Source organism: Aythya ferina (assembly GCF_964211825.1).
Source record: "Aythya ferina genome assembly, chromosome: 3".
NCBI classification, from domain to species: Eukaryota; Metazoa; Chordata; class Aves; order Anseriformes; family Anatidae; genus Aythya; species Aythya ferina.
The window spans coordinates 28902432-28930325 of NC_140298.1; the positions used below are offsets into that span (position 1 = coordinate 28902432).

General features: G+C 38.8%; 1 protein-coding gene and 2 long non-coding RNA genes across 4 annotated transcripts in view; 1 reads left to right on the forward strand and 2 right to left on the reverse strand.

The window, feature by feature from the left end:
* The window catches only part of ADSS2 (adenylosuccinate synthase 2), a 35352-nt gene extending 34241 nt beyond the window's left edge, over positions 1-1111 (reverse strand). Inside the window, exon 1 of one of the 2 annotated variants that reach the window (XM_084513538.1) lies at positions 783-1111. In XM_084513538.1, the coding sequence (XP_084369664.1) occupies positions 783-950 (168 nt within the window). In that variant the 5' untranslated portion in view covers positions 951-1111. Of the gene's footprint in view, positions 1-192; positions 397-782 lie in introns of those variants that run through there. The other variant, XM_084513539.1, reaches the window with a different exon arrangement.
* LOC311433877 lies at positions 1-27878 on the forward strand. Its single transcript, XR_014691037.1, has 8 exons — positions 1-301; positions 3089-3137; positions 3607-3649; positions 19711-19744; positions 19867-20009; positions 21099-21185; positions 23353-23453; positions 27404-27878. It is a non-coding gene; the product is annotated as an uncharacterized lncRNA (long non-coding RNA).
* The window catches only part of LOC311433876, a 6120-nt gene continuing 2361 nt past the window's right edge, over positions 24136-27894 (reverse strand). The window contains exon 2 of the long non-coding RNA XR_014691036.1: positions 24136-27736. This is a non-coding gene — a long non-coding RNA (uncharacterized lncRNA). The remainder of the gene's footprint in view (positions 27737-27894) is intronic.

Consider the following 27894-nt stretch of genomic DNA (forward strand, 5'->3'; position numbering starts at 1 on the left):
GCAGCAGCAGCAACAAGCAGTTAGAAATGGCAGGACTGGCCATGAACCTCAAGCCTGAGATAACATCACAGCTTTGCCCTTTCCTCGATTCGCCTGAGCTGGGCGGGAAGGAGTAAGAAACGAGTTGCATCCCCGGCGCTGCAGGGCAGCCAGCCTGCCTCCCGCACGCCCTGGCGCCGTGTGGGCACTCACCTGGGCGCCTCCATCTTCTGGGGCCAAGCCGAGCCACCACGCTCGCTGACCCTCGCCCCAGGCAGCCCTGCCACAGCACCACGTCCCGCTTTGTTTCTCCTGCAGCAAGGTACGTGAGGCAAAAGCCATTCATTCGCACAGCCGGCTGCCTGCGGGCGCGTCCCTGTGCTGCCAAATTAAAGTCTCCCAAGTCCAAGTTCGTGCTTCACCGGCTGCGGAGCGGGGCCGCTGCCGGCGGTGCTGCCGCGAGCCCCGCTCCGCGCTCACACAGCGAGGCTCGGCCGAGCCCCGCGTGCCGCAGGCGGCGCGGCTGCCGTGCGGCCAGCGGCAGGAGGACACGCGGCACATGGCCGCTGCTGCCCGGGGACCGGCCGCAAACAGCCGCCCCCGCGGCCGGCCACACTCGCTGCTTCGGCGGGGGGCTGCGGGAAGGCTGCACAGAGGCAGACAAAGGGCGGGCGGCGGCAGCGCCCCGGGCACGCTGCTCCTGCCGCCCGCGGCGCCTCGGGGAGACAAAGGGGCCCCGGGGCACCGCCGGGCCGCGTCCCCCCCCCGCTCCCTTCCCGTCCCCTCCCCGGTCCCCTCCTCACCTGGCACCTGCAGACGATGTCGGCGTCCTGCGCCAGCAGGTCCACCACCTTGCCCTTGCCCTCGTCGCCCCACTGCGCGCCCAGCACCACCGTCACCTTGTTGCCGAGGGGCCGGGCGGCGCTCCCCCCGTTGGGCACGGCGGCCGCCGGGGCTCCCTGCTCCGCCATGGCCCGCGCTGCCCCCTCCGGCTCCGGCTCCGGCTGCGGCTGCGGCTCCGCTCCCGGTCCCGGCTGCGGCTGCCGCGGGGCTCCGGGCACATGCGGCAGCGGCAGCGCGCGGCGGCCCCGCTTCCCCCGCCTCCTCCCGGCCGCGCCGCGGTGCCGCTGCCGCATCCAGGCGCCGCCGGCCCCCGCCCCGCCGCTCCCCGCCCTCCCCCGCCGGAGGAGGCCCGGCCCGCCCCGCGCCCCCGGGGAACAGCGAGGCCGCCGCCGCCGCCGCGGGCGGCTTTTGTCCGTCCCTGCCGCCCTCCCCGTTCCCCCAGCCCGCCCGCCGCTTCTCCCGCGCCTCGCAGCGCGGACTACATTACCCAGCGCGCCCCGCGGCAAGCCCCTCGCAGAGCGCCGCGCGGGGCCGCGCGCGGGGCGTGCCGGGGGTTGTAGGCCGCGCGGGCAGCACCTGTAGCGGGGCGGGGGGGTGGCGGCTGCCCCACGCGGCCGCGGCCGTGGCCGTTAGGGGCTGTGGGGCGGGCTGAGGGGCCCGGCGCTGCCCCCGCTGCCGCCATGGCCGGAGGGTGAAGCCCCGCCGTGAGGGGCTCCTGGCCGCGGCTCGTAGCAACGCGCTCGGGCTGGGGCCTGGTGGCGGCCGGTTCCCCTCATGACCCCCCGGGCACGGCGCAGACCTGGCCCCGCACCTCCGCTCCTTTTGCTCCGCAAAGCCCGCCCGCGTGAATGTCAGACCCGCAAATAAATGTTTTGGGTATATCACAGCGTCGTGTGTGTGTTTAATTCTGCACGCTTAATGGTGAAGTAGCCAGGGGCTATACGTGAGAAGCCATTTTCTCCAGAGCCACCAGAACATGGCCCCCAGCTTCCTCCTGAGAAGAAAACGAGAATGGAAAAAACCCATAGCAGGGAAATGCCCTCATCATGCATACTTGAGGGTTTAGGAGTGGAACTGGTGCCTCAGAGGCTGTTTCACTCTTTCCTCTTTCACAGAATCAACACCCCTAGGGGGAAGATTTTTTTTGTAAAGTAGCTATTAAAAAGGCAGAAGTCTGAATGATGTAATTATTGCTAAGATGAGCTATTCAGAAACCTGAGTCACTGAGCAGTCACAGTCTGGGAGTTGGAATCGGGTTTTTAGTTGCTTCTTTGCACCTTCAGGCTTGCTCTAATCAAGAATTAGAAGAGTTATAAAAGTCATCAGAGTAAAGTTTAACTATGTCTTCTAAAGCTAGAGAGATATAAAACAGAAGATTAAGTTTAAAGTTGACTGTATAAAGTTGACTGAGAACATGAAAAAAAAAAAAAAAATCCTGAATGTCATTGCAAAGAGGTGCTATGGCAAAGCAGTCAGCAGTTCTGCAGAAAGATGTTGAGCAATTGCGAACGATACACCAGGCAATTATTTATATTCACTTCTCAGAGTAAATGGTCCCCTAAGCACTTGGTATAGTCCATAGTATTGATAGTTTTGGCTGCTTGTGCTAAAAAACATAGACATGATAAATCACTGGACAGGGATCGTGGGAAGTCGCTAAAAAGCACAAGGAGCTGCCGAAGTCTCTCCAGTTCTGCTGACACAAAGGCAACTTTTGTTCCAGTGCAGTCACTTTGAAAGAAGAAACTGAGGCTGTACATCATGTCATGACTCCCCAGAAAGTGGTCTTGATTTATTTTTTACGATATGATTTTCCAGTGTAGCTGAATGATACTAAAGCCTCACCATTGCCGACACAAACATTCCCTTGAATCTCAAAATAAGTTTGAGCCTGTCAGGGTAGTGTTCTAGTAACATGGTGTTAATGTAATCATAGAATAGTTAAGGTTGAAAGAGACCTCCAAGATCATCTGGTCCAACCAATCCCCCTACCACCGCTGTCACCCACTAAACCGTGTCCCTAAGCACCACGTCCAACCTTTGCTTAAACACTCCCAGGGACAGTGACTCCACCACCTTCCTGGGCAACCCATTCTAATGCCTGACTGCTCTTCCTGAAAAGAAATTCCTCCTAATTTCTAACCCAAACCTTGCTTGTAATGCTACTTTTCAAAGAGGTCTCAGACACATAGTATCGTTGCACTGTTATTTTTATTTTGGCATAGGAGAGTTCTGAAATGTGTGGTCTTGTATGTTCTCTTGGTAGGTATAGAAACAAAGAAGAAAACTATGAACTCTGTACTTCCAGAAAACCTGTAAGTGTTTAATGGAGATCAAGCAAATCAGTACTGATCGGTACAGCATGATTTAGAGCTTTTAGTTACAGATCCATCATGTTTAGTTAGTATATATCTATCATTCCCCCACCTACTTTTCTTTGCAAAATAAATGAATACTTTTCATTCTAATACTGTAAAAGATGCTAAATGTTCTTTATTCACAAACTACTTATAGTATAGTTCTAGAAAATATTAACTCTTGACTAAAGTACGAAAACAACTGGTATCTAAAGCCCCTTATCAAAAATAGGCATTTGTTGTAGCATAAGTAAAAGGTTAGAATAACACAGTGCAGAAATTCTCTGTTGCACTTATTTTGTTTTTTTTTTCACTATGAGCAAGAGAACCAGTAAGTGCATGCAATGTTACGGTAATGTTTTTTTCTTCTAATATGGAGGGAATCCATTCACTTTTTTTTTTTTTTCTTTTTTTCTTTTTTTTATAGTTCAGCAAACTGAATCTGCTCAGGTGAGCATTTAGAGTTGACAGTAAGTTGCAAGAGTTTGTGTTCAACAAATAAAGGAATGCGATTGCCCGTTCTGGCATTAGCAAGTTTGGGATTGACTTTGTAAAACTGAACACACAGTACAAGTGTACATTGATAAAGCTTAGGGTTCATCATCTTCTGAATTGTTCAATGCTTTTTAGTTTTTTTTTTTTTTTATTATTATTATTTATGTTTATCACAAATTTGACCACAATTTGGATACACTCAGGATTTCCATATTACAGTCATTTCCTGCAATAAACTTCAAGAGGCTCAGACAGGAACTTTTATAAATTAACACAGACCAGATGCAGCATGAGATAATTTCTGCATTTCATTCAGATGAGTTGAAGAGATATGTGGAATGTTTACATCTGTATGATTTAATTATTCTGATGGAGTACCCCACATCGGTGAAGTAACCCGCATACTCTGATATGTTTTTTTGTTTTGTTTTTTTTTTTTTTTGTTTTTTTTTTTAAGTATCACAGATAAGTTTACCTAAATTGTTTGGAGCTGAATTTAAGATAGAATTTCAGTAGTTCATAAAATCCAAGATGAGCATGAATAAAGGAAAAATGCTGTAAAAGAGCCAAGAATGTCAGGTGGACTATTAGCTAATGCTCAGCATGGCTGATGGGTCATAAAGTGTTATTTCTCCGTCCTTACTAATACTTCTTAATTGTGTTGAAGGACAACTGAAGGATGTTAATACTTTTCTGATACTGTTTTCCCTACTGAAAGCAGTTTCTGAGTTTCAGGAAAATTATAGACTGAAGAGATAAATAGCTCCTGGCAATGAAATTGTCAGGGTATCTGGTACAAGTTTTTTGTTAAATCTAGTTCTGTTTGTGACAGTGATGTAATACTCAGATATTTAACACCCAGGTCTTACCTGTGCTAGAATAGTGGTTGTGGAAAAGAAGTCCATGGGCCATGGTTAGCTAATCTGTAGGTGTCCCACAGAACTACGTGAATTTAGGATTTAGAACTATGTGAATAGGATTTAGATCTAGAACTAACATTAATCATATTAAGTCATGAACATTTTTTAAAAAATGAAAGGTTATTTAACCTCCTAATTATTTGCACCAACTTTGTAGTATTTTCCTAATTTAAATTTGTTATTATGAGGTAGAGTGCCTCACAAAAAAAATTGGGTGTTGATAGTGCCACGGTGCAAAAAAGCCTTAAGAATTACTGTGCCAGACAAGGTTGGCATCTTTAGCACTCCAGACTCTCCAAAATGCTGTCACTCTACCTTTTAAGAACAAGAACTGATTATACAGTAAGGACATACATAATTTAATTTGAACAGTGTGCTTAATGTAATTGATCCCTGCTTGTTGATTTTTTAATTATTTATTCAAATTAAAAAAATCTTTAAGTATTTTTGTTAAATTCATTAATCTTTTTATCATGATAAAAACTGGATTAAGAACGTTATAAAGCAATACCTGTACATGTTCTCATAATTGTTACCTTTGTACACACAACAAGTGTTTTCAGCCCTTTGGTTAGGTATATCTAGATTATGAAAGAACTTCATTTACTAAGTGGGAATTTCCTGATGCATGCACTACAGAAGATAAAAAGTAAGAATTTAAAAAATGAGAAACATCACCACAATAAGCAAGACTTTGAATTCAGTGAGAGAATAATTAAGACAATACAGTATACTTTTGAAATTTCATTGGTACTTTATAGAGGTGGGTTTTTTACATGCTTTTTACATTTTACATGTTTTTTACATTTCTTTTTTACAAAGAAGGTAGCAGCTGACAGGGCTGGATATGTACAGGAAAATAAAATAACTGGTTTTTGTTCTTTGAAAAGATTTAAAGCTAGATCCTTTGCTTGGAAATAAGTTTTGTGAATTATGATTTGCAAAGACAAACATTTTATGTAATAATACTAAAGAAAATAAGTGAAGAAGTTTTAAGCGAGTTCTTCAAATCTGCATGCTCCATTTTTCCCTGAGAGAATGGCAAATGAATCGCTGTCATTACAGAGCAGAAGTAAAAATCGACATTTTGTACAGATGATGTTTTGGGACAAGATGGATGAGAATAAACTGGTTAATGGGATGAAATGTGACCTTAAAGACAGGCAATCAGGGTGTGCAGGCTGCTGGAATGTCCCATACCATACCTCATGCTTAGAGAGCTCAAGGATAGGGAAGTGTGCCCTGGCAGTTGGCTCTGATTAGGGGGCTTGTTTATTCAGCTGTTGAGAGAGGGCAGTCTTGTAGTTCTTAATTTCCTCAGTGTCACTCTGATACTGTACAGTAACTAGGTTGTCTCACATACAAGAAAGGAAAGGGTTAGCCAAAAGCTTAATAAATATTTCATATGCTTTTAGGCTCAAGTTTCTCTCACATTCTCTTTTTTTTTTTTTAATTTTGTACAAAGAACTTCTAAGTAATGTCCTACAAATACAATTTTTCAATCTTAGAGATCTAGATTGTCTGTCATCCAAATACTGAACTGCTAGACTGTATTGTCTGTTTAATAGAAACATGGGGTTTGTTTCTTGCATAGACTTTTGAAGAGGACTCTTAAATCCTAAATTCTCATGATTTAATCTAGTTACATTCTCAGACACATGTATCTGTTTTTAAGTATCGTGTTATGTATAGTGTTTATTTTTATTTATAAAAAAAAATCAGTTAACCAAAAACACTGAACCATCAGTTTTCTTGGACTTATAGAATAAAACCAAAAGACTGAAGTAAGCTGTGAAAATAAATTGTGAAAAAAATTGTGTTTTGTGTACCATTGTGTAAAATTGTGTACCATTATGTACTTGGTGATGGTTTGGATGCAGATGTCTCTCATTGCATCCATAGTCTCTTGTGAAATGGAGCTCCAGAACTGAACATGCTGTTTATAAAATAACCTCTCTTCCAAGTAAGAACAGAGTTTAACAAGTATTGTGATGCTTCATTAGCTTGCAAGCTTAGTCAATGAATTCTGAGATTGCTGGTAGCCCTTTTTATTTTATTAAAATACTAAATATTTTACACTCATGCTTCTAACATCCAGTTCCTCTGCTTGCTCTAGAAGCCTACCTGCATGTTGTATCTTCTCTGGTGAGGCAACTGTTTATCATATAATAGCAAAAAACCTCAGCTTTCTCACAATAGTTCTTGTAATGGCCACTGAGTGTTTTTATACCAAATTCTGTCGTATGATTACACTTTTTTTAAAAAAAGGGGACAATTTTAACAGATTTTAATCTTAAATTAAATGAGATAAGAAACCACTGTACAGGCATTATTCAATTTCTTACTGAGATCATAAGAATTCTTGATTCTTAAATGGATTCGTAATAACGGTTATTTTCTGCCTGTTAAACTGGAATGGCACAGATCATGTGGATATTGTCACAGATTGCCTTCATGTTTACAAAAAAAAAAAAAAAAAAAACAACAAAAAAAAAAACTTTGCAATTTGACTAATTGGGATTTTTTCAGTATTTAGTAAAGAATGTAATTGGTGTTTTGGGTGACCATCCATACCTGGAGGTCTTCAAGGAAGGTGCAGATGTAGAACTTCGTAGCATGGTCTAGTGGTGGACTTGTTAGTACTGGGTTAAAGGTTGGACTAGATCATCTTAGAGGTCTTTTCCAATGTGAATGATTCTATGAAATCACTCTTATTTTTATTTTTCTCCTACCAGATGGGATTGCTGCAAATTATTTCATGAATGTCGAAACTAATTGTTCCCTACTCATTTATGTTCTCTCTCCCACTCCCCTTGTGCAGTGCAAAACCTTAATTCCCTCTCATGTATGTTTCGCCTCACTTTTTCTGTCTCAATAAACCTTACCTATGGGTTTGAGCACTCTTCACCCTTTAATATTTCCCTTCCCTCACAGTATTTCTTGAGCCATTACAGAATAGCTTTCCGTTGCTCAAGTTTTCAAATACTGGGTGAACAAGAGGTAGCAAATGCTGTGACCTAACCTACATATGTGACAATAGGGTTTAGGACTGTGAGTTTCCGAGCATGCTTGTACATTTATAAATAGTCTCACTGAATTCAGTTGGGCTATTCATAAATCAAAACTTCTTTTGTAAGTAACAGAGCACTGTATAGATGCATATATCACTATAAGTGAAACATAAACCCATAGCACTAGGAAAATGGTGTATCAAGCAAAGCATGCTGCTGTCTTTGAGACTTTGAGGATAAAGGGCAGTATTTGCCTGCTTCTTATCATTCTAATTGTTTCACATGGTACTTAATGACAGCTTCACAAATAAATATTTTTTTTCTATAAAAAGTTTTTTTCTATGTGAATATTTTTGGAAATATATTAATATTTACTAGCAGGGATAATATTTTTAATGAACTGTTTGAAGAAATGAAAAATATGTTAGTTTGGAAGTTGTGAATTTTGGATCATGTTGGGTAGTGTGGAAATATATGTGTCTGTGTTCACACGTGCAATTAATTGAAAACTATTTTTTCTACATTGAATTAAAATTCACAGAAGGGGAAAAGAGAAGCTTTTGCACTTAGTGCAGGTTTGAAAATGAAGGACACTGATGTGTGGATTCAGATGTGGCTCTGCTCAAAAATGCAGCCAGCCGTTGCCTGGGGTCAATCAGCATTTCAAGACAGAATTGCAGAAGGCAGCTAATGAGCAACAGACTATGAAGAAAAGGGGGGGGTTATTCACCTTGATATACAGACTTGGGAAGATGTGTGTCCAACAGGTCTGAAGGTTATAGAAGATGAAAGCAGAGAGATTTTGGTTGCAGGGGCAGTGTTTGGTTTCCTTTGTTTCTATAGGAGGAAAAAAAACAACAAACAAACATATAATGCTAGTCAGGAGTATTTTAAATGGCATATATTTGCTTATGAAATAAGTATAAAAGTCCTGTTTCTGTAAACATAGTAGAAATAAACAGCAATAGCTTTATTTTCAGTTCTTGAACCCCTCTGGTAACTCCTGTGTAATGCAAAGCATCATTTGCTTGCTGTCAAAGCCAAAAAGGAGCACTTGATTGCTATTTTTGTTTTCCTTTGCTAGAAGCAATGCACCGAGTACAGTTTCTAAATGTAAACAAAATGTGATTGACAAGAAGTCAAAGACAGCAATAGCAGCAATCTCTCTTATCCTCTCTTTTATCCTGAAAGAACTGTTCCTCACACTTTTTTCTTCTTATACGTATATCAGTCACACTAGTTAGAGCTACTTGTGCCTCTCATCTGGATTATTTTTTCTGTAAATGTGAAGATAATTGGTAGATTGATAACATTTTACTCAAGTAATTAATAACGCATTATAATAATTAATAAATAATAAATGTTTCCATATTATGAACTCTGATCCTTGTCTACAGTGTTTTTGTGTTTTTTTGTTTTTTTGTTTTTTTCTTAAACTGATGAAAGAATTCCTGACCTCTTTTGAAGGCAACGAATGTCTTAGCATTGCCTTCATGGGAAGTAACGTTTCATCCAGGATGTTTAGTGGGGTTTGATCTCATGCAGTCCTAATTCTATTGTATTTCTGACATCAAAGATACAGCAGTTCCCTTGCCTCTCCTCAAGTTGCAGCCCTTGGACCTTACCCATTCCAACTGCAGTAAGAAAGAGTTCAGAAGACTCAGAGGCCCTGTTTCTAAGGCAAGTAGCACTTTGCTCTCTGTCATGTCATTACAAAGACACATCTCCTGTATTGGAAAGGGGAGTGGTTCAGTGCACAACACAGGGCCTCCACAATGCACTCTGATACAGCAGGTATCCTTCCATGCGATCTGCTTAATCTGAGAACTTTAAATAGGATGAACTTCAGCAGAAGACAGGTGTTCTCTAAACAGTATGTATATTTGGTAAGAGAGAAGTTACATTATATAAAAGTCTATGAAAGATGCTTAGAGTGTGTTTTGAAATGAGAACCATCAGCAAATACGGATGTCTCTCTTTAAATAGTAAAGTATTTATGCAGTGGAACAACCAAGGCCAGTATGCTAAACGCGATATAACATTTTAGACACTGTGTACATACCTCATACAAGCAGATTGATTTTAAACTTTCTAAAGTAATTTTATCCAGTAGAAAGTTTTCAAATGATAATTTAAAGTATTGTATACTTTATTGTTTTTGCAGAATCTACTTTTCCTAATGATAAATTTAAGTTTGCACAAGGTAAATTTAATTTAAGCACAAGGGAAATTGAAGTTTGAATGAGTTCTTTGGCCTTATATCTTAATCTAGGTCTTTATTTGTTTTCATTTTTATCAAATGCAATTTTTACACAAATTCAAGCTGATTAGTAGCAGATTTTGGCTAATTTATTATTCATTTCTTTGAATTTGACTGCTTGCTTGAGATTTTTTTAGTGTGTGTCATACAATGAATATGATTAAGCATTCCACTGGTACAGCAAACTAATATCTAGTTACTAAAATTACTTATTTCACAACATCTGCCAAATTTAATATAAAGAGATTACAAGAGAAATTATTTCCTACCTCTCCCGCTTTTTGTTTGACTGTGAAAGAGACTGTGATCATATGAGGAAATACAGAAACTTTTCTTTTTAAAAAGTGTCCTTGCTAACAAACTGAATACAGGTAGCTGCAGCATAAGTGATGTGCAGCCTGCTAGAAATGATCGAACTTCACAGCTGTGGAAGCAAGCCTATATTCTGTCCAAGTTCTGCTCATCCAGCTCTGAGAAAGCAGCTGTGTGATTACTCAGCTTGCCCTATTCTAAGGACAGATTGCAAGACTTGGCATTTTGATTTGAGTAGATGAATAACAAACTGCGGGATGTAAACTTGCAGCACGCCAGCTGTTTTATGACAACCAGTCATAAAACTTCCAGTGCTTGTGCAGCAACCAGATCATTCTGTGGCTCCTCCAAATACAAGTATGGCTGACTGTGGCTATGTCAGAGCTTCTTCTTTCTACTTCAGGATAACTTTGTGCTTCAGTAATAATTTTGCCCTTTTTCCATTTCTTTAAAGACAGCCTGTTATGTTAAGCAGGTTTATCTGCCCTTTGTTTCATTCACCATGGTACTTAAATATAAGTGCCTTTCAGTCCTGAAAATCTGGCTGCATGTCATTTTTTTACTCGGTATGTATAGAAGCCCAGGGAGTAGAAAGCATGGCTGGACTCAAAAATCACCTAAATTTTTTTCCTATAATGAATAGTCTGTAAGTTATAGGTATCGGTTCAAAGTTCAATGTCCCCCCCATTCAGGCATGCTATTCCTGGAACTTGAGAACCAGCATGAGCTATTGTGGCAAACACCTCATCTTCATTTAGGAAAAAAGTACCCAGGTACTGTTACTCATCCTTCTCTAGGCTTCTCTGTCAGGGGTTTGCACATTTCTACTTCATCTGCTGATATTTCAGGCACAAAAAGAAGGTAGCTCGGGTAGAATGTCATTCAGGCTCAACTAAATTGCTTGCAGTATCTCTGCTAGTTTGTTGTCCTGGTTTCAGCTGGGATAGAGTTAATTTTCTTCCTAGTAGCAGGTATGGTGCTGTGTTGTGGATTTAGGATGAAAATAGTGTTGATAACACCCATGGTATAGTTTTACTGAGCAGAGCTCACACTGAGCCAAGGAATTTTCAGCTTCTCGTGCTGCCCTGCCAGCGTGGAAGCTTGGGGTGCACAAGAAGCTGAGAGGGGACAGAACCAGGACAACTGACCCCAACTGGCCAAAGGGATGTCCCCACACCACGTGGCGTCATGTGGAACAATTAATGTGGGGGATTTGGGCTGGGAGTGGGGCTGCTGCTGCTCATGGACTGGCTGAGTACCAGTTGGTTGGTGGCGAGCAATTGCATTGTACATCACTTGTTTTTATTGTTATGATTATTTATTTATTTTGTTTATTCAACTTTTTTCCCTCTTTTTTAATAAACTTTCCATAACTCAACCCATGAGTTCTCACACTTTTACTTTTTTTTATTCTCTCCCCGATCCCACTGCATGGGGAGAGCGAGCAAATGGCTGAGTGGCACTTGGTTGCCTGCCAGGTTAAACGCCAACACTTCTTCAGGACTGAGTCCAGGTATTTGTGGTAAGCATCCTAGACATTTTCTTTCACCTGTCTGCTGAAGAGTTCAGCAGTTTCTGTTAGGCTTCCAGGAAGAATCAATACTTAACTATACCCTTGTTGAGCTGTAGTAGGACAATGGCAATTATAACAGCAATATGTTTCTAAACATATGTGATAAAATAATACTCAAAGTATTAATCCTTCTCTTAGTCATGCTATGAGTAGTGGTTTGCATGTTCTGTATAGAAAATAGAATAGCAAGAAAGTGGTTGCAAGGTGAAGGAAAAATGAATGGGGCCCCAGTGCCTCCTTGTGCTACAGCATCCACCATCAGGTGACATTTGTAGTAGTTTCTTACAAACTTTATATAGGATTCCAAAGAATGATTGAGGAGCTTTCTTTTCACAAGCAGCTACGTCAATTTTCTTGGAAATAAATAAAGAGATTATGGTAAAACCACAATATGTGTGGATATCCACAAAAGGGCAATTCATGTATCCACACAAATGACATTTGAAGAGCTTCCTGAGGCAGTGCTATCCCCTCCAATTCCTGTCCTTTCTGCACGGGAGCCCCTGATGAAACTCTTCTGCACTGTTTTTTCCCCTATTTTGGACCAACAATTCTAATATGAGGACTCTCATACTGTCAGGTGCTCTACTTTTCTTACTGCTTACTGCATTTTAGGAAAATGACTTATTTTCCTTTCCACGAGTATGTAGTATTCACCATACTTTGCAATTTGCTGTGAAAACACAGCAGGTCAGCAGTGAGAGAAATTCAGAGCTTTTATTTGATTGTGAGTTCATAAGAAAATACATAAAACCAGTAAATAACAGTAATGTGAATGTACTAGGAGTTACATTTAGCAAACGTATTTGTCACCGGTTTTATCATGCAAATGTATGATACTGCAAGAAACGAGTAGGACTTTTAACGGGGGTGTTAAATTCTTGTTCCGTAGGTTTGGTTTGCTCCCCTACACCTTTATCAATTGTATGTGTCTATTTCATCGCTAGATGGCAACATAGCAACACTCCATAAAAAAGTTCCTGTAATCAGAGATGTTTTTTTCCATCATAATTGTCACAGCAGAGCTAAAATAATTCCCTGCCCCACCCCGTGAAATGGGAATCCATGCATTCTGGCAACTTCAGTAATTGTTTCTTAATTATGTGTGTTCTGGTATTACTTTTTTTTTTTTTTTTTTTTTTTTTTTTTTTTTTTTTATCTTACTAACTGCTGGTTTGTTACACAACAGAAGCATAGAATAATCAATTATAAGAAAATAACATTGTTTTATGAATTAAATCCAAATAAGGAACAGAGTCTATTGATTCACCTGAATCTTCTCACACACACATGGTTATTTTGCACAAATGTCTTTTATTGAAGCCAGTGGCATTTGCATCTCTACCAAGAACAAAATTTGCATTATTTTTGCCTTTTGAAATATTTCATTTATTGTGGTAAGTCTGGAAGTTGATAAACCTGTTGACAGAACAAACTAAAGTGAGTTTGGGGTGTAACAACGTGTTTCCAGTAATCCAGCATCCCCCTTGAGACCACCGAGCCCGCAGACTAATTCAAATTCTAGGCAGACTGGACAGGGTGATTATCACTGTCTGAAATTTCAAACTCAGAGAGAAAAAGAAACAAAACCTGTCCTAACTGAGCTGCTGGCATTTTTTACTTTAGGGGCCTTGGACAGACTCCTAGTTTCAGTAAGTATTTACTAAACACTCAGTAAGAGGCTCTTAGGCTTCTTAAGTCTCCATTGAAAGCAGCAGCTTCCTAGGAAACTCACACAGTTCATAGGAATAGGAAAAGGTCCTGTCCTGTATCGCATTTTCTCCAGAAACCAAGCTACAAAGCTTATACTCTGCTTTATATGCATTGAATTTTTCAGTTTTTAAGTTTCTGTCAGCCCTGCTGTACCCTGCTGTAGTGAAATAGACCTGCTTGGGCCTTGGTCTTCAAACAAGTAACCTCCTTCTGTGACACTGGCCTTTTGCACCCCATCAGATCTGTTCTTATCCTACATATTTTGTGAACTAGGTGCATTCTAGCTGTATTATTGTGTTCATGGCCTAGTGATATTATTGTGGTAGCTACCTAAAGTTAGGCAAATAATTTTGGGAAGCTGTGCAGCAGCTGTTCATCGGAACATAACAAAGCATCATTTCTCTGTCTTAATTAACTTGCATTATTCTGTTACCTCCAAGTTTCAAATTCTCTCCAGACTGGATACTACATACTATAGCTACTACAGCCATATTCATGCCATTGTATATTCTAATAAAGGGGCAGTGTGCTATCTCCCTATCATTAGTAGGACCATACAGATTGTTGGTCTCTGCAGGGAACCCATTAATTACTGGATTAATAGAATTCATCAATAATTCCATGGAATGCACTGATAATTGGCAAGTGAAGCATATAAACATAAGGATATAGAATTCAATAATATGATTTGTTGTCTTTATCTGGTTCTGTAGTTAGCTGCCTACCAAGCATACTAATACTTTCTGCTTTCAGTGCTCAGAATGACTGCATCAGGAATGCAAATGTACACACACCGAGAGGATGAGAAAGTAAGAATTCTTCCCAAAGACTTAGAAATTCTCAATGTTCAAGACTATTTCTGTTGTCATGCATGTTTTCATGCATAATTCTGCAAGAGTTACAATAAGATTATTCCTACAAGTAGGTTCTCTCTTTAAGCCACGTTTTCTCTTATGACTTATTCACACAACTCTTCTGAATTCATCAGTGGCCCCGATTATTGTCTGCAACATGGTTTTGTGTTAGCTCTTGTTAACCTCTTGTCTTCTACACATTCCAAGTAGCTCAGTGGAGGTTATGGAGGAGAAGGTGTTCTCGGTAATGGTGAAAGCTGTATTATTCCATGGAGCTATAATGTTACAACCATTCATTTTAAGTCCGAATGCTCTCTTCTCAGTGAGATCTTACAGACACGTACAGTTTCCAAACACCACCGAGATACAGAATATATGTGGTTTTTAAGCTTAGAAATTAAAGTCCAATAACAGACAATTTTTTTTTTTCCTAGTTTTTGATTTCACTGTCTACCTTCTGAAATTAGAAGAAACTTAAGAAATAATTTTGTACCACCGTTGGTGCAATTCTTCTAAGAGTGTGACACTAATCATTTACCTCAATTTCTTGCAGTCAGTTCAATAAGTTTTCACACTGCTATCCTCCTTGCTCACATGAGATGATATATGGTAGGACTGCTAGAATTGAAATGCTACATTGAAATTTATAGTCATTAAAAGCAAATTAAAGAGTTTGACTTCCTTCTTCAAAATGTGCTTCTATCTATACCAAGACTTCCCTACTGTCCCAATGACATCAGGATTCTTAATAAAAAAGAATTCCAGTTGACAAAGGAAATGATCCTACAAGATTCATTGTTTGTTTGTTTGTTTGTTTAATGGGATTGAGATTGAAAGAGCAAAAGATATGTCTGTCAGCCACTATTAAAAGACACTGCTCTAACTTGGGGATGTTTTATGAACGAAGCACATGCAGATACTACATAAAATAGATAAGAACTATAAGAAAAGTAAAGGCAGCCATAATCCCTTGTAAATTAGAATTATGCAAATGTGTATTTCTGCTTTCCTTCTTACAGACTACTTTGGGAATTTATTGATAAAAATAAAAAATAATGTCTTACTTGCCACAGGAACTGGCTTGAGAAGACTAGTAAAGCCTCCTGTGTGGATAAGTAGGAGGAAAAACATGATCCTTTATTAGAATCCATCTGCTAATGTATGTATACATGTATTATTAACGGATGGTTCTAGAATATACCACCAGATTTATCCTTGGGACATTGAAATGTTATGTCCTACATTTAGCTCTGAAGACTCTAGCTCAATTGCAGCTTTTCAACACAGCATGGATTTTAATGCCTTCTAACTCGAGCGATAAAGTGACTTTTTGGTCTCTGACGCCGTGGCTGTAAGAACACCTCTGGAAGGGTAGGAGCCTAACCTGCCATGAAGAGAAATTAAGACAAATCATAAGCGTCTGTGTGCAGAAGCAAGGAAAAGACAAGAGATGGGAATGAGGGTGCTGAGTTCCACAGTCCTTGAACACACATTCCAGGCCTGACAGTGCTTTTATTTTCAGATGTTATTTAGGAAATAACTGCATGGCTTAGGTTGACAGTAGACCTCTTGAGCGCTTTTCCCAAAGGAATCTGAAGATCCTAGAAATACTGAGAGGTTCAGGGCTTAGTCTTTTGTGCTTGGGAATTTGTCTTAATTACATGAAAGCTCCTGTTTTGTGACATGCACCCATCTGTAGTTTAGGTATCTAATTTGGGGTAGATGAATCCTAGATACAATGTTTAGGCAAGTCAGACCCACATGAACAGAGAAGAGATTCAGCCTCTCGTTTATGGTTGGTACTATGAAGTGATAAATGAAAATGATAAATACTAATTCTCTTATCCTCACTGTTGTTTTGGATTTGCAGACAGGTTTATTCAAATATTTTCTCCGTTTCTAAAACTGCTATTGACACTCAGGTTACTCAAGAGAAAGTTCTGACTGTCTTCCAGACTATTAACCGCCTTGTTCGTAGAAGTGCAAATATCTCTTTTACAGGCAAAATGTAAAGGATCTAGCAGGCTTTTTTGTATGTATAAGGTAGAGAACATGAAGATGAACTGAAACGATCGATTTGCATTGGTGCATAGCGTTGATAAAGCTGAAACTAATACAGTTGTGTCCAGTTCTGATACTCCCTGTTCAAAAGGAATGCACAAAATTGGGGAAGGATTAAGGATCACAAAAATGATCTGCTGAGTGAAGAAAAAGTCTTACAATGTGAGGCCTAAGAAATCGGTTTGTTTCTTGTATTTTGATAAAAGAAACATTTTCATAATGCTTGCAACTTTGCACAAGAAAATTGATCTAATTTAATGCCAGGATTAGGTGTTCTATCAGCTATGCTGTAGGAATCAGAAACGTATGGTTTTCCCCAGTACACAATGGCTAAATTACTGTGAGGCGAAGGCCTTTCTTTGACTTCATCTTTGAACCATCAGTGCTGCAATTCGCTGGCTTTGGAATTCTTATACCAGGATTCAGCCAGATAGTCCTTCACCAGGAACCACCAGACACTGCTTCATTCTGTTGAGGAAGGCCACCATTAATTTAGGATACCAGATGATTTTGAAACCTTCTTCATCAATTAGCATGAAATGTATACTTTGGCAAGCTGTTGTGTACGCTTCTGGGTTCTGCTACCAAAACTCACAGGGAACTCACTGCCAATGAATGAAGCAATCTCAAAGCTATCAGTAAGTCTATCATTGGCAAGCCCCTGCATCTTCCATCCCCATTTCCAAAGAGAACAAGTCTCGGCAGAGAATACCATATTCATCTTTAGCTACAGCGGTAATCACCTATGCCATTGATAGTAACAGTGATGCAGAGAAAATCCAACATTTTCAGGCTGCTTCATGCAACCTGAACTTGGGGAGCAAGTTGTAATCTCTCACTTGGGGAGAAAGTGTAAGGGACTGGATGCCCAGAGTTAGCACACACATTCCCGTGTCCTTTTAAATCAGATTAGTAAATTTATCAAGCCAACTTTATAAGCAGAAATTACTTGTGTTTTTTTTTGAGATAATTCTGCTTATGTTTTGCTCAAGCACCTCTATGCAGTCAAATCTGTTTGCTTTCAGGCCTGTGACTTCCCTAGTCGCTTCTGTGAGGTAAATCCATGGTTGAGCCCTTCCTTTAAAGATGTCTGATTATTTCAGACTTCCTCCTCCCTGATCCCTCCCCACAGCATGCTGCTCAGTCTCTCTTTCAGTACCACTCTCACCTGCAGTGGTGGCAGGGTTTTTAAAATGTCTGTGTGTTTCTGCCATTCCACCAGTTTCTTCCTCCACCCAAATCAGTCAAAATGGATTGCTCTTGGTAAGTTATAGATTTCATGCAGTTGATTTCAGGAGAAGATTCAAGGACAAAGGTCTTGCCATTAATATATTGAAGCATAGAGCCTGAAAAAACCCTGTGTGCATCCGATGATATCATCACTACGCTCTGCATCAAAGCACAAAGTAGCCTGATTATTCCCTTGTCAGAACCAGTTGAGCTTTCAAAGTTTTCAATCAAGCTGCCAATTCAACTCTTAGTATTCTCCTTCAAGGGCTGCTAAAAATACTAGTGAACAAGCCTTGCCCTTTCAGACTCTCAGATCACAGATGGGAAGTACAATCAGGTGTCTTCAGGAGTGTTTTCAGGGACTGATGATTTTCTGGAATTGATTTCTTTATGAAAAACTACAGTAGCAGCACCCAGCTAGGTACTCTGGTTTAGGGCTGCCTGAGTCAACAGCCTCTGACCGACAGATTTCAGATTCAGTGCCACAGTAGGTTGTCTTATGCCTGTCATCCTACCTCAATACAAGCCCGAGTTTACAAGTTTACAAAGAGTGAAACTGGGTAAGATCTCTGTAGTTCTGCTTATTTCCATCTGCCTAATTCCAGGCTGCACTGAACGTGCTAAAGGGTTCAATAGCAAGCCCACATCTCTCCTAACAGTGATCAGTCTCCCCTCCAAACTGGACCTTTCTGCATTTCACAGTATAAGTTGTCTACAAATTAAAAATAAATAAATAAATGTGTTATTTTCCTATAACCCTCTGAACTGTTTACATTTGTGATGAGAAGTGCAGTACTATCAGTACACTACTATCAGCTCAAACTTCATTCTTGTACAGGGATTTCTCACGTATCAAAAAGCTTAGGAAAGTAAAAGCATATCCAGTAGATCTTTTTTGCCTTTAGAATTAAATTAAAGTTAGTCTAAAGTTCATCCCAACAAGCCAGCTTTTTTGTATTTTCTTTAAAACTGCGTATCCTTAAAAAAATCTTATCTCAAAGAATAACTGAAGAAAAAGTAAGTTTTCTAAAAAGAAAAAAAAAAAAAAAAAAAAAAGGTAGTTTGTTAAATAGTCCAGAAGTGGAAGCCTTGGGAGCTCTGTTCTAATGGTTTGCATAACAACCAACTGGAGCCATGTTTGCTTGTTACTCATAATTGAAGCGCAGCTTCTGACGATCAAGATTTAGACATATTTAGGATGGTGTATATAGATGTATATGTAGCAGCTTTCCAGCGTTCCTAACTTGAGGTTTGAAAAAAATCTGTTGTAGCATCAATTTTAGCTTGGCTAATATGGATGGAGCTATTGTAGTTTTTACTTGCTGATGTGGAGGGTTAAGTGGATGTGAGATTTAATTCTTAATAAAATAATTCGGTAACATACTGAAATTATTGGAAAGGGTGTTTTTTTTTTGTGAATAGAGTTCAGAATACTAAAATAATAAATGAGAATTTATTGTACAAAAATGATAATCCTTAGAGCTTATAAAAATTAAAAATAATGTACGTTTGTGCAGTGTGTACATATTAAATGGAGCTAATTTATGAATACCATATTTTCTTTGTTTTTAGGACCTCAGGTGTAGTTTGTGTAGAAAGACGTTATTTCTCTACTTGTTCTCTACTAGGACAGTGGCCTGATAGAATCAATGCAGAAAACTATTGAAATATTTTTTTTCTTTACTCAGATTACTGTCTGAAATAGCTGCAAAAGCATTATTTGTACTTCATCCCAAAAGGCTGCTATAGTTGAAAATTTCACCCAATGTGCTGTTAAAAGAAAAAGTTAAAGAAACGAACAAAGTAAAGAAACTGGGGGCTGCAATTTTTCTGTTATCTAAATTTTTAGTTATGTGTTCTGGGTAATGTTGATATCAGTTGTTGGCTACAAATCTTTAGAACCTATGGTCATCTTTGAGTAAAATTTTTAAAACATAAGGAAGCTTAAACTGTATAGTAGAAAGACAGACTTGCTGCTTTTGTTTTTAAGTCAGAGATTGGCAGGTTGAATTCTTTCTATCTAAACAATTGACATTATGTTGTATCAAGATAAAATAAGAAGTTTAACAAAATGATTGTTGATTTTTTTTGCCTTTCATTAGGAAATTTCTGTGGCATCCAACAGTTAAGGACCAGGTGAGAGTTACAGATTTCATTCTAGTTGGGCTGCATATAAAAAAAAAAAAAAAAAAAAAAAAAAAAAAAAAAAGAAGTATAGCACAATATTCAATGTATGAGTACAACTTCTCTCTTTTCAGATAGCCTGTTATGACTGGGATGAATATAGTTGCCTAATGGAACTTCAAATCAAGAGCATTTCCAACCTGTTATTTCCTTGTAAGTTAATTGCTGATAAGTTGTGAAGCACGAGGAAGACTTCTTCCACCAATGTTGTGTGCGGGTATGAAGCTGAAGAAACTATCCTGCTCCAATGGCAAGAGTAATATTATCAAATCTATGTTCCTTCTTGTACATAGCACAAGAAGCTGGTGCGTACTGTTGCACCACATCAGTATTGTAATTCCAAGATGCTACTCTAAGCCCTAGGACATCTTAGAGTAAGGCATCTTGTCAGCACACTGCCTACCTGTCTGATCCTCTGCAGCAGTAGCAGCTCTACATGCTCTCTTCATAACATGCACAGTTATGAATACAAATGCTGTTTGTGTGCTTATGCTGTTCTACTGAGATACCACATTCCTTGTTCTACAGATAGGATGGTGATTTTTGTTAGAAATGCAGAAGCAAATTTTATGGGAGATAAAAGGCAGAACTGACTAAGATTATACTTCATCCATCAAAAAAGTAAGTCGACCACCAAGGATGTAATTTAAATGTTTCATGCATAGTGGTCCACATGCAAAATATCACTGTTTTTACATGTGTTGAGACCTCTTTAGGCTGAATGGATGTATTTAGCAGCTTAACATTTTAGCATTTAATGTAGTGGATTTAACATCATACACTATTCAAAATTAAGCATGTGGGAGGTATCAAAACGATACACTAAACAGAAGAGAAACCTACCCATGAGAATATGGTTTGGGAAATTAAACTTTAAAAATCTCTTTGAAATTTCAGACTTCCTTCTCTCTAAAGAGAAAAAAAAATAATCAATCTAATCTACATGGTCTTGTCGAAATAAATTCTGCCCAAACTCTTTACATCTAAGATGAGCACATTGCTTCCTTTTTCAGGAGAATGGCAAAGGATATTTAGGCCAACTCCTCATCTACATACAGTAGTAAGGGAACTTTGATGGCCCCCTCTGGCAGCCCAGTTTATGAAAGAAATGGTTGGAGCAGTTCTGGAGGTTTGGACATGATGGTTGATACTTACTCATTTGCAACCCTGACAAAGACAATTATCTCTTAAAGAGAAGTAGATCAAACATACTGAAGCATGATGCCGCCCTTTTGTGTACCATATTTGCAAATGATACACATCTGAATTTCACATTTTTAATCTGTTCAATTTCTGTTTTTAACAGGAAGGTTGTCTGTATAAAGTACTGTCTTGGCCCATGATCCTTAATGAAAGTAAAAACTTCACATTGGATGAAGTATGGGTCCCGCAGGTACGAAAACATAGGTTTAGAAATAGCTTGTAATACTGTGAATAAAATGTATTGTCATCTTACTTCGTGTTGTTGCATTGCTGATATCCTTGGAGAAGGGGCTATAGACAAGCACTGACAAGGTGGAATAAAGCTCATATGACAATACAGCCTTGATTTAATCGTACTCAGAAAGGATAGTTTTACACCAAAAATATGTTATTAGCATTGTTATCATATTGTGACAAAAGCAAAGGTATCACTTAATGCTCAGCAAAGCATTCTTTGTGGGCAACAGTAGGAACAATTAAAACACTTTTGTAATATAAATAGTAGAACGCAAGGAAGAGTGCTAGACAGGAAGCCAGAAGGGGATTACAGAACTAAAAAAAAGTCCTCGGATGCAAGCACACAGCAAGAAGCTGTGAGGAGAGTGGGTTCAAGCCAATGGAAGTGGAATAAGCAGCAAAAACTCCGTACAACTTTCCTAAAAATTAAAGGCAAAGAAAGAGTTATTTCTTGCACACAAGGTTGGAGTATCTGGCATGAAATTTCTGCAAAATCCTGTGTTCTGTATGTTGTTCAGAGAGACATATTTGTTTGACATCTTCTCCACAGTAAAGCCAGAGACAGACTTTGTTTTCTGATGCCAGTTTGGAAAGGACTCCATTTGAATATCCTATTTATCTCTAGTTTCCTTGGCAGTTAGGTCACCTTCATAGTGTGTATCTCCCATCTGAAAAAGTTTCTTTCACAGGACCCCAAATCTGGGCTTTTGCTCAAAGGGGTGGTAATGTAATTACAAATCAGTAAGCTTTTTTAGTAGTCCATCTGTGGTCTTGACAGTAGAAGCACAGCTATAGCTACATTTAGGGTAAATCTTTTGAAATCTATTTCATCATTACAGCTAAATCTATCTGTTTACAATACTTTCATGATCAGAATTCTAAGTGTTTTGATTAGAAAAGGACACTCAATTCTAGCTATTATAATGTAGCTGTATGTAATACTAGCTAGAAAATATCGCAGCTAAACATGTTTTATAGGCAATCGATGTGCCTAGGTGCTTTGCTTGTGCTGACATGCGCAACAAGTTCCCAAGCTAGGAGACCCACAGTTAAAACCAGACACGCTATCCACTGTTTTTCTCCACTTTGTCAAGTCCTTCCTAAATGATGGACAGGAGATCATTGGCTTTGACTGAGACCAACAACCAAATGATTTTTGGAATTGCCAGAGGCTCTGGCTTTTGGAAGGAGGGGAAAAAAACATCTGAACCCTTTCATTTGAGTGACAGTAATTCCTATACAGAGTCCTCCCCCTAACGTAACAAGTCACCATCAAACGAGAGTAAGAGAAGAAAGCCTACCTAAACACTAAAAACTTGCATCACCAGCAGCACACGTAACTTGAAAATCCTCAATGGATGATGTATTGGCTATCACAGACACATACTTCTGACCATGCAGACAGTTATGATACAGACGAAGGGTCCTGTAAGTTTTACAGTACAGCCAGAAGTTCAACATTATGACAGCCAATGTATGTAGAGTCTGAACAGTGGAAACTTTCTCTTCTATCTTCTGTAGCCTCACAACTTTCTGATACCTCTTAAAATATAAAAGAACCTTCCTTCAGTATTGGCCTTTTTTTTTTAATCTCCCAATAGGCACAGAATGTTATTAATAAAAAAGTGACTTCACAGGACAGTCATTTGAAGCTCTTTTTGGAAGCATCTTAATCTTTATTTGACATCTTTCATCAGACTTTGATTTAGAAGCCATCATTTCCAGTTAACCCTGTCCTTTGGGATTCCACTCATCTGATCTGGCAAAACCCACTGTACTTCAAAGTTACATCACAAAACATAGAAAACAGTTACTGTATTGCACCACTAGCAAGTGTCAGTTACGGATCCCATTAAGAAAGGCACGTGGACTACTTTAGGTATTGATTAAAACAACATTTATTGGCGATAAGAAAAGGTAAAAGGGGATAGTGTAGATACCTTACATCCCTTCAGATGCTGGGAACCCCAAGTTGTACAGCATTGGCTAGACCTTTAGTCAGGGCACAGCCTGCTGCACAGATATGATCTGTGGTGAGATTTGCCAGCACAGGAGTCTTTAGAGCTATTATGGGATTTTCTTGGAAGTAACCAACTCTATTTATCATTTCTATTCTCAAGTGAAAAGATACATGAACATGCTGCTTCATGTCAAGATAAGACGAGACGTGCCAGGCCAGGTGCCAAGAAAAAGCCACGTATAGCCTTCTCTGCTGCAATTAGTAAGTTCATCCAACATCCAAGTGATATGTACAGCACAGCACACGCATGTGCCTGCTCAAGTCAGCTGTTACGTGGGTCATTAACTCCTTGATGTAAAACAGCCTTCTGGTTAAGGCCACTACAAGCACCTGTTCCTGCAGGACACAAGCCTGTCTTCACACAGCCTCATTAGCTGCCTCCTTAGTGGCAGGGGAAGGAACAGCTGGGACAGAGCCTTCATGATAATGAGGACCCAAAGCACATCGATTGCCTGTAAAATACGCTCCCCCCCACCCAGTTTCATACCAATGTGTTCTTTTAATGGAATCTTAATTAAATTTCTGTATCTGTTGAAAAGGAAATCCTTTGACTACTTCTAAACTTGTCCTCTAAGATAACCTCTTCAGTAGTCATTACCTTGTCCCATTAACTTAGGTGAGAGAGTCAGTTCCTCATGGCTAACCTTTCTTTTGTATAAAGACAGTGTGACTTTTAGAACATACATAAAATTCTTATCCTAGACGGTTTTTGACATTTAGCTCAGGAAATCTTTGTATGCATCTTTTTTCCTATAAAGTTCATTCTTCTTCTCTAGAAGCACCCCTTCATATCTTATATGTTAGTGTATCTTATCTATATTAACAGGACAGTTTTCTAACAGATAGAGTTTACGTACGCATATGGATGGTATTAATGTAGACATGTATATACAGACAATAATATATCCTGAGAAAAAACTTTGAGTAAGTAATCTTTTTTTTTTTTTTTTTTTTGCTGCTTGATTGATTAGATTCCCACTGGAAGCCATATCAGGAAGTCATAAGCGTTTGAAAGAATGTAAAGAGAATATATGAACCACTAAGTCTTTTGCTCTTTTTGTTGGTGGTTGTGGTTTATTTTTGTATGTTTGGTTTTTTAACCTTCAAGTAGCCGAGCTGGATAGGAAATGACAGAATACGTTATATAAAATCCACAGAGCTAGTACTTTGTCCTGTCTGCCCAAGATGTTCTTGTCTGGACTTCTGCCATAATTATGAAGCATCTTCGTAACTCTTTCAGATTAAGGAAAATATTTTCTGAAGCATCAGAAGTAAATTCTGAGGCACTTCAAAGTTCCCTGTCTGTTTTGTATTCTGTCTTTTCTGTCCAGTAGTAGTCTTGAGATCTGTATAACAGAGACTGAGTATGATAAACTGAATGCAGACTGACTTCCAACTGTAAGATCAGCAAGTTCTCTAAGATGTCATCTTAAGGAGAGATACATGTTTTTTAAGGACTGATATTTGTGTTTGGTAAATTACTGGTAGTTTCTTAATAGTGCTGTGAAGGAACTGAATTACATAATTTATGTTCATTGGACACTGAATTTGTGCTCAGTTGAACATTTACATAGCAGAATCCATTTATAATTTTTAGCTACTACCTGTATATTAAATAAAACAACAACAAAAAACTGTGTCTGATTGTTTTTCAGAACTACCTCAGAAGCAACTCTTTTTGTTTCTGTTCAGAATTACAGATCTTGTTTTGAGTTTCATGAGAACAGAACAAATGAAGGATGTATGAGCAGAATCAAATTTTAAATAGCACTTCTAAGAATTACATTGTTTGGGCTTCTAGTCATAATGCCATTTATGTGTTCAGAGTGGGGATATTAGACCCAAACTACATGTTATTGTCTTCTTTAATGTGAAAAAGTATAATGATATGGGGCAAAAAAAAAAAAAAAAAAAAAAAAAAAAAAGATAAAATGCTGACCATTTGTATTTTTAAAATATTTTTTCCTCGGGATTTCCTTTTGCTTTGGTGTTAACAATGTTTTCACTGTTCCCTAGCTACAACTTAGAAATGATTCTGGTATCATTCTCGGAATTCTTGACTTCTCCATTTTTCAGATTAGTCCACAGCATAAGTACTTACTACATAGTCTCAAAACAATGAGGCAGCTACAAAAAAAAAGAACCATACTGTTCATAAATAAACACAGGTAATCTGAAAATCTTTGAAAATGGCCTATCATGTTATAATTTTCAAGAACTTATGAGAGTATAGTTTCTACTGAAGAATTTTTGCCTTTCTTTTGCATTAAATTAACGATTTTGTATTTTAACATTTTCGTCCACTACAAAAAAAAAAAAAAGTTGATCTGTATAATATTCAGTGAACTACCCCACATTCCATATATTTGGGGGAATATACAATAGATCTGTAAATTCTAACAACGGGTCAATAAAACAAACATTGTTCACGTTTCCTTGTTGTGTGTTTCTAACCACTACCCTTACACTTGAAACCAAAAAGTTTCCTGTGCCAGTTTTTTTTGTGCCAACCTTTTTTGCACAACCTGAAAAACAAGAGTTTAAGCTTTTCTTCTCCTTTTTCAAGTGTACATGCTTGAACCACCAGCAGAGAGGTCAGTCTGAAAACAGTGAGGACTGGTTAATGCACCGCAGTTTCTGCAATATTCCTTGCTTACACTAAACCTACAGTAAAGAGATGACTGTTATAAAGCTTTCTCTAACCTCTCTCAAAGCTGTATGTGTTCCTTTGTATCCTGATTTATGCAGAGACATATTACCTCATGGTTAAAGCCCTGCGGATAGTGCTGGGGTGACTCTTGTAGAAAGTGCTTTTTCCAAGGCATGGCACATGTAAAAATCCGTATTTGCACACCTGAATGCTCACAAATGTTGACTCTACTGCAGAAAAATTAATCATAACTGCAAATGTAGTAAAATTTTACAAAATAATTCAAGCGTTACTTATAACTACAGAAGGATTTAAATAATTTTAATGCTAATTCTAATTTGTTTAACAAGAACTCAAATTTTTCATTAAGTATGCAAGGATGGGTGATGTTGGGTATTGGACAGTTTCATAAGATTCTCTGCCTTTGCTCTCAATTATGAAAATAACCTAACAGCTTTTCTTATTTCAGTGTTTGTGATTTAATAGCATTCTTTGCAGTCCATACACTAATAATGGAAAGGCATCAGCTAGTAAACGTTTCTAAGTATGACTATTATTTAATATATTAAATTTGTTTCCTGTATTCTGTACAAAAGATATGTGGTATTGGTAAGGTTTTTAAACCAAATGAACTTCTAAATACCCCAGTACCTTTTATTTAAAACAGGCTTTATTCTTGAACCTGAATCAAATCAATCTTGTTTAATAAAGGATGGTTTTGTAAGCACTTTTAATATCTCTATAATATTATTTAATTTATTTAGTTTCATATATAAAGGGCATGCTAGTCAATGTAACTTTAACTTGTATGTTAAAGGTCAGTGGTAGCTACAGGTGTGAGCCTCGTGCTTGAGTTAGTTTCACCTCTTTATGGCTTTCACTGGCTTACCTGAGATATTAGCATTACTTTTCAATGTAAAGTCTGATAGAACAACTTGTGCAAAGTTTCCACTCTGTAGAAGGTTTGCAGCCAATTCAGTTCCAAAACTGAGTAGCACAGTGCACAAAGGGAATATTATATGTTCTTGAAGACTTTTTTTTTGATACTGCATGTTTTACTGATATTTAACAAATGTTAATTCTACCTTAATAGCATGTATTTGGATTGTATATCCTCTCAAGCTTATTCACTCCTTCAGTATATAAAAGTAAGGGTTATAATATTTGTTATATCAGTTAAGTCTTACTTGCATCTACTTTTTAATTCCAGATGAAGACATTTTTGCACTTCTAGCCAGAATTTTCTTATTGTCAAGTTAAGATGCCTTGCAGAGCTTATGCTGTTAATGGCATTTTTTCTATTTTTCCTAAAATAGGTTTAATTAAACGCGATAGTGAATAAATGGTGAAATTGTTACAATCTAATTTGATGTTCACAGTTTATGAAAAAATTCATAAAGATTATGAAAAGCTGTAGAAATCTGGCTTGAATACATGCACATTTTTAAACATTGTTACTGATTCATTTTGCATGACTCATATCCCATCTATTTCTGTACAGTTTGTACCAAGACCGAAATCAGAAAAAAAAATGGTAATCAACTTAGAAATCTCACCTGCAGTGAAAATCTGTTCCTACTGAAGCCAGTCTTCCCTTAAAACAGGTTGGTCCATGGGCTGAAGTACAAATTAGAGCCCTCTAGTTCCTCCCGGAGCATTTGCCCATCTGTGTTCCACCTTACCTGTGAGAATGTCTGATGTGTGGGATGCACAGGAGGTTTGTAGCAACACCTGTGTGGGGCACTCTGCATTTCTCTGTGACTCTAAGCTGCCTTGGTGTTCTCTCAGTTCTCCATTATGGCTGAAAACTGGTGCTCCTCTACTGTTTCTGTATCTTTGAAAACAAACCAGAAAATGGCGTTTTCCATAAACACATGAACACTGACTGCTCTTTTAAATGCATTTCTCCCGTACAAGCAATTTAAAATGTTATGGTATAAATTAAATGTAATAAAACTTCACAGATGGACAGACAATGATTTTGTTTTTTGT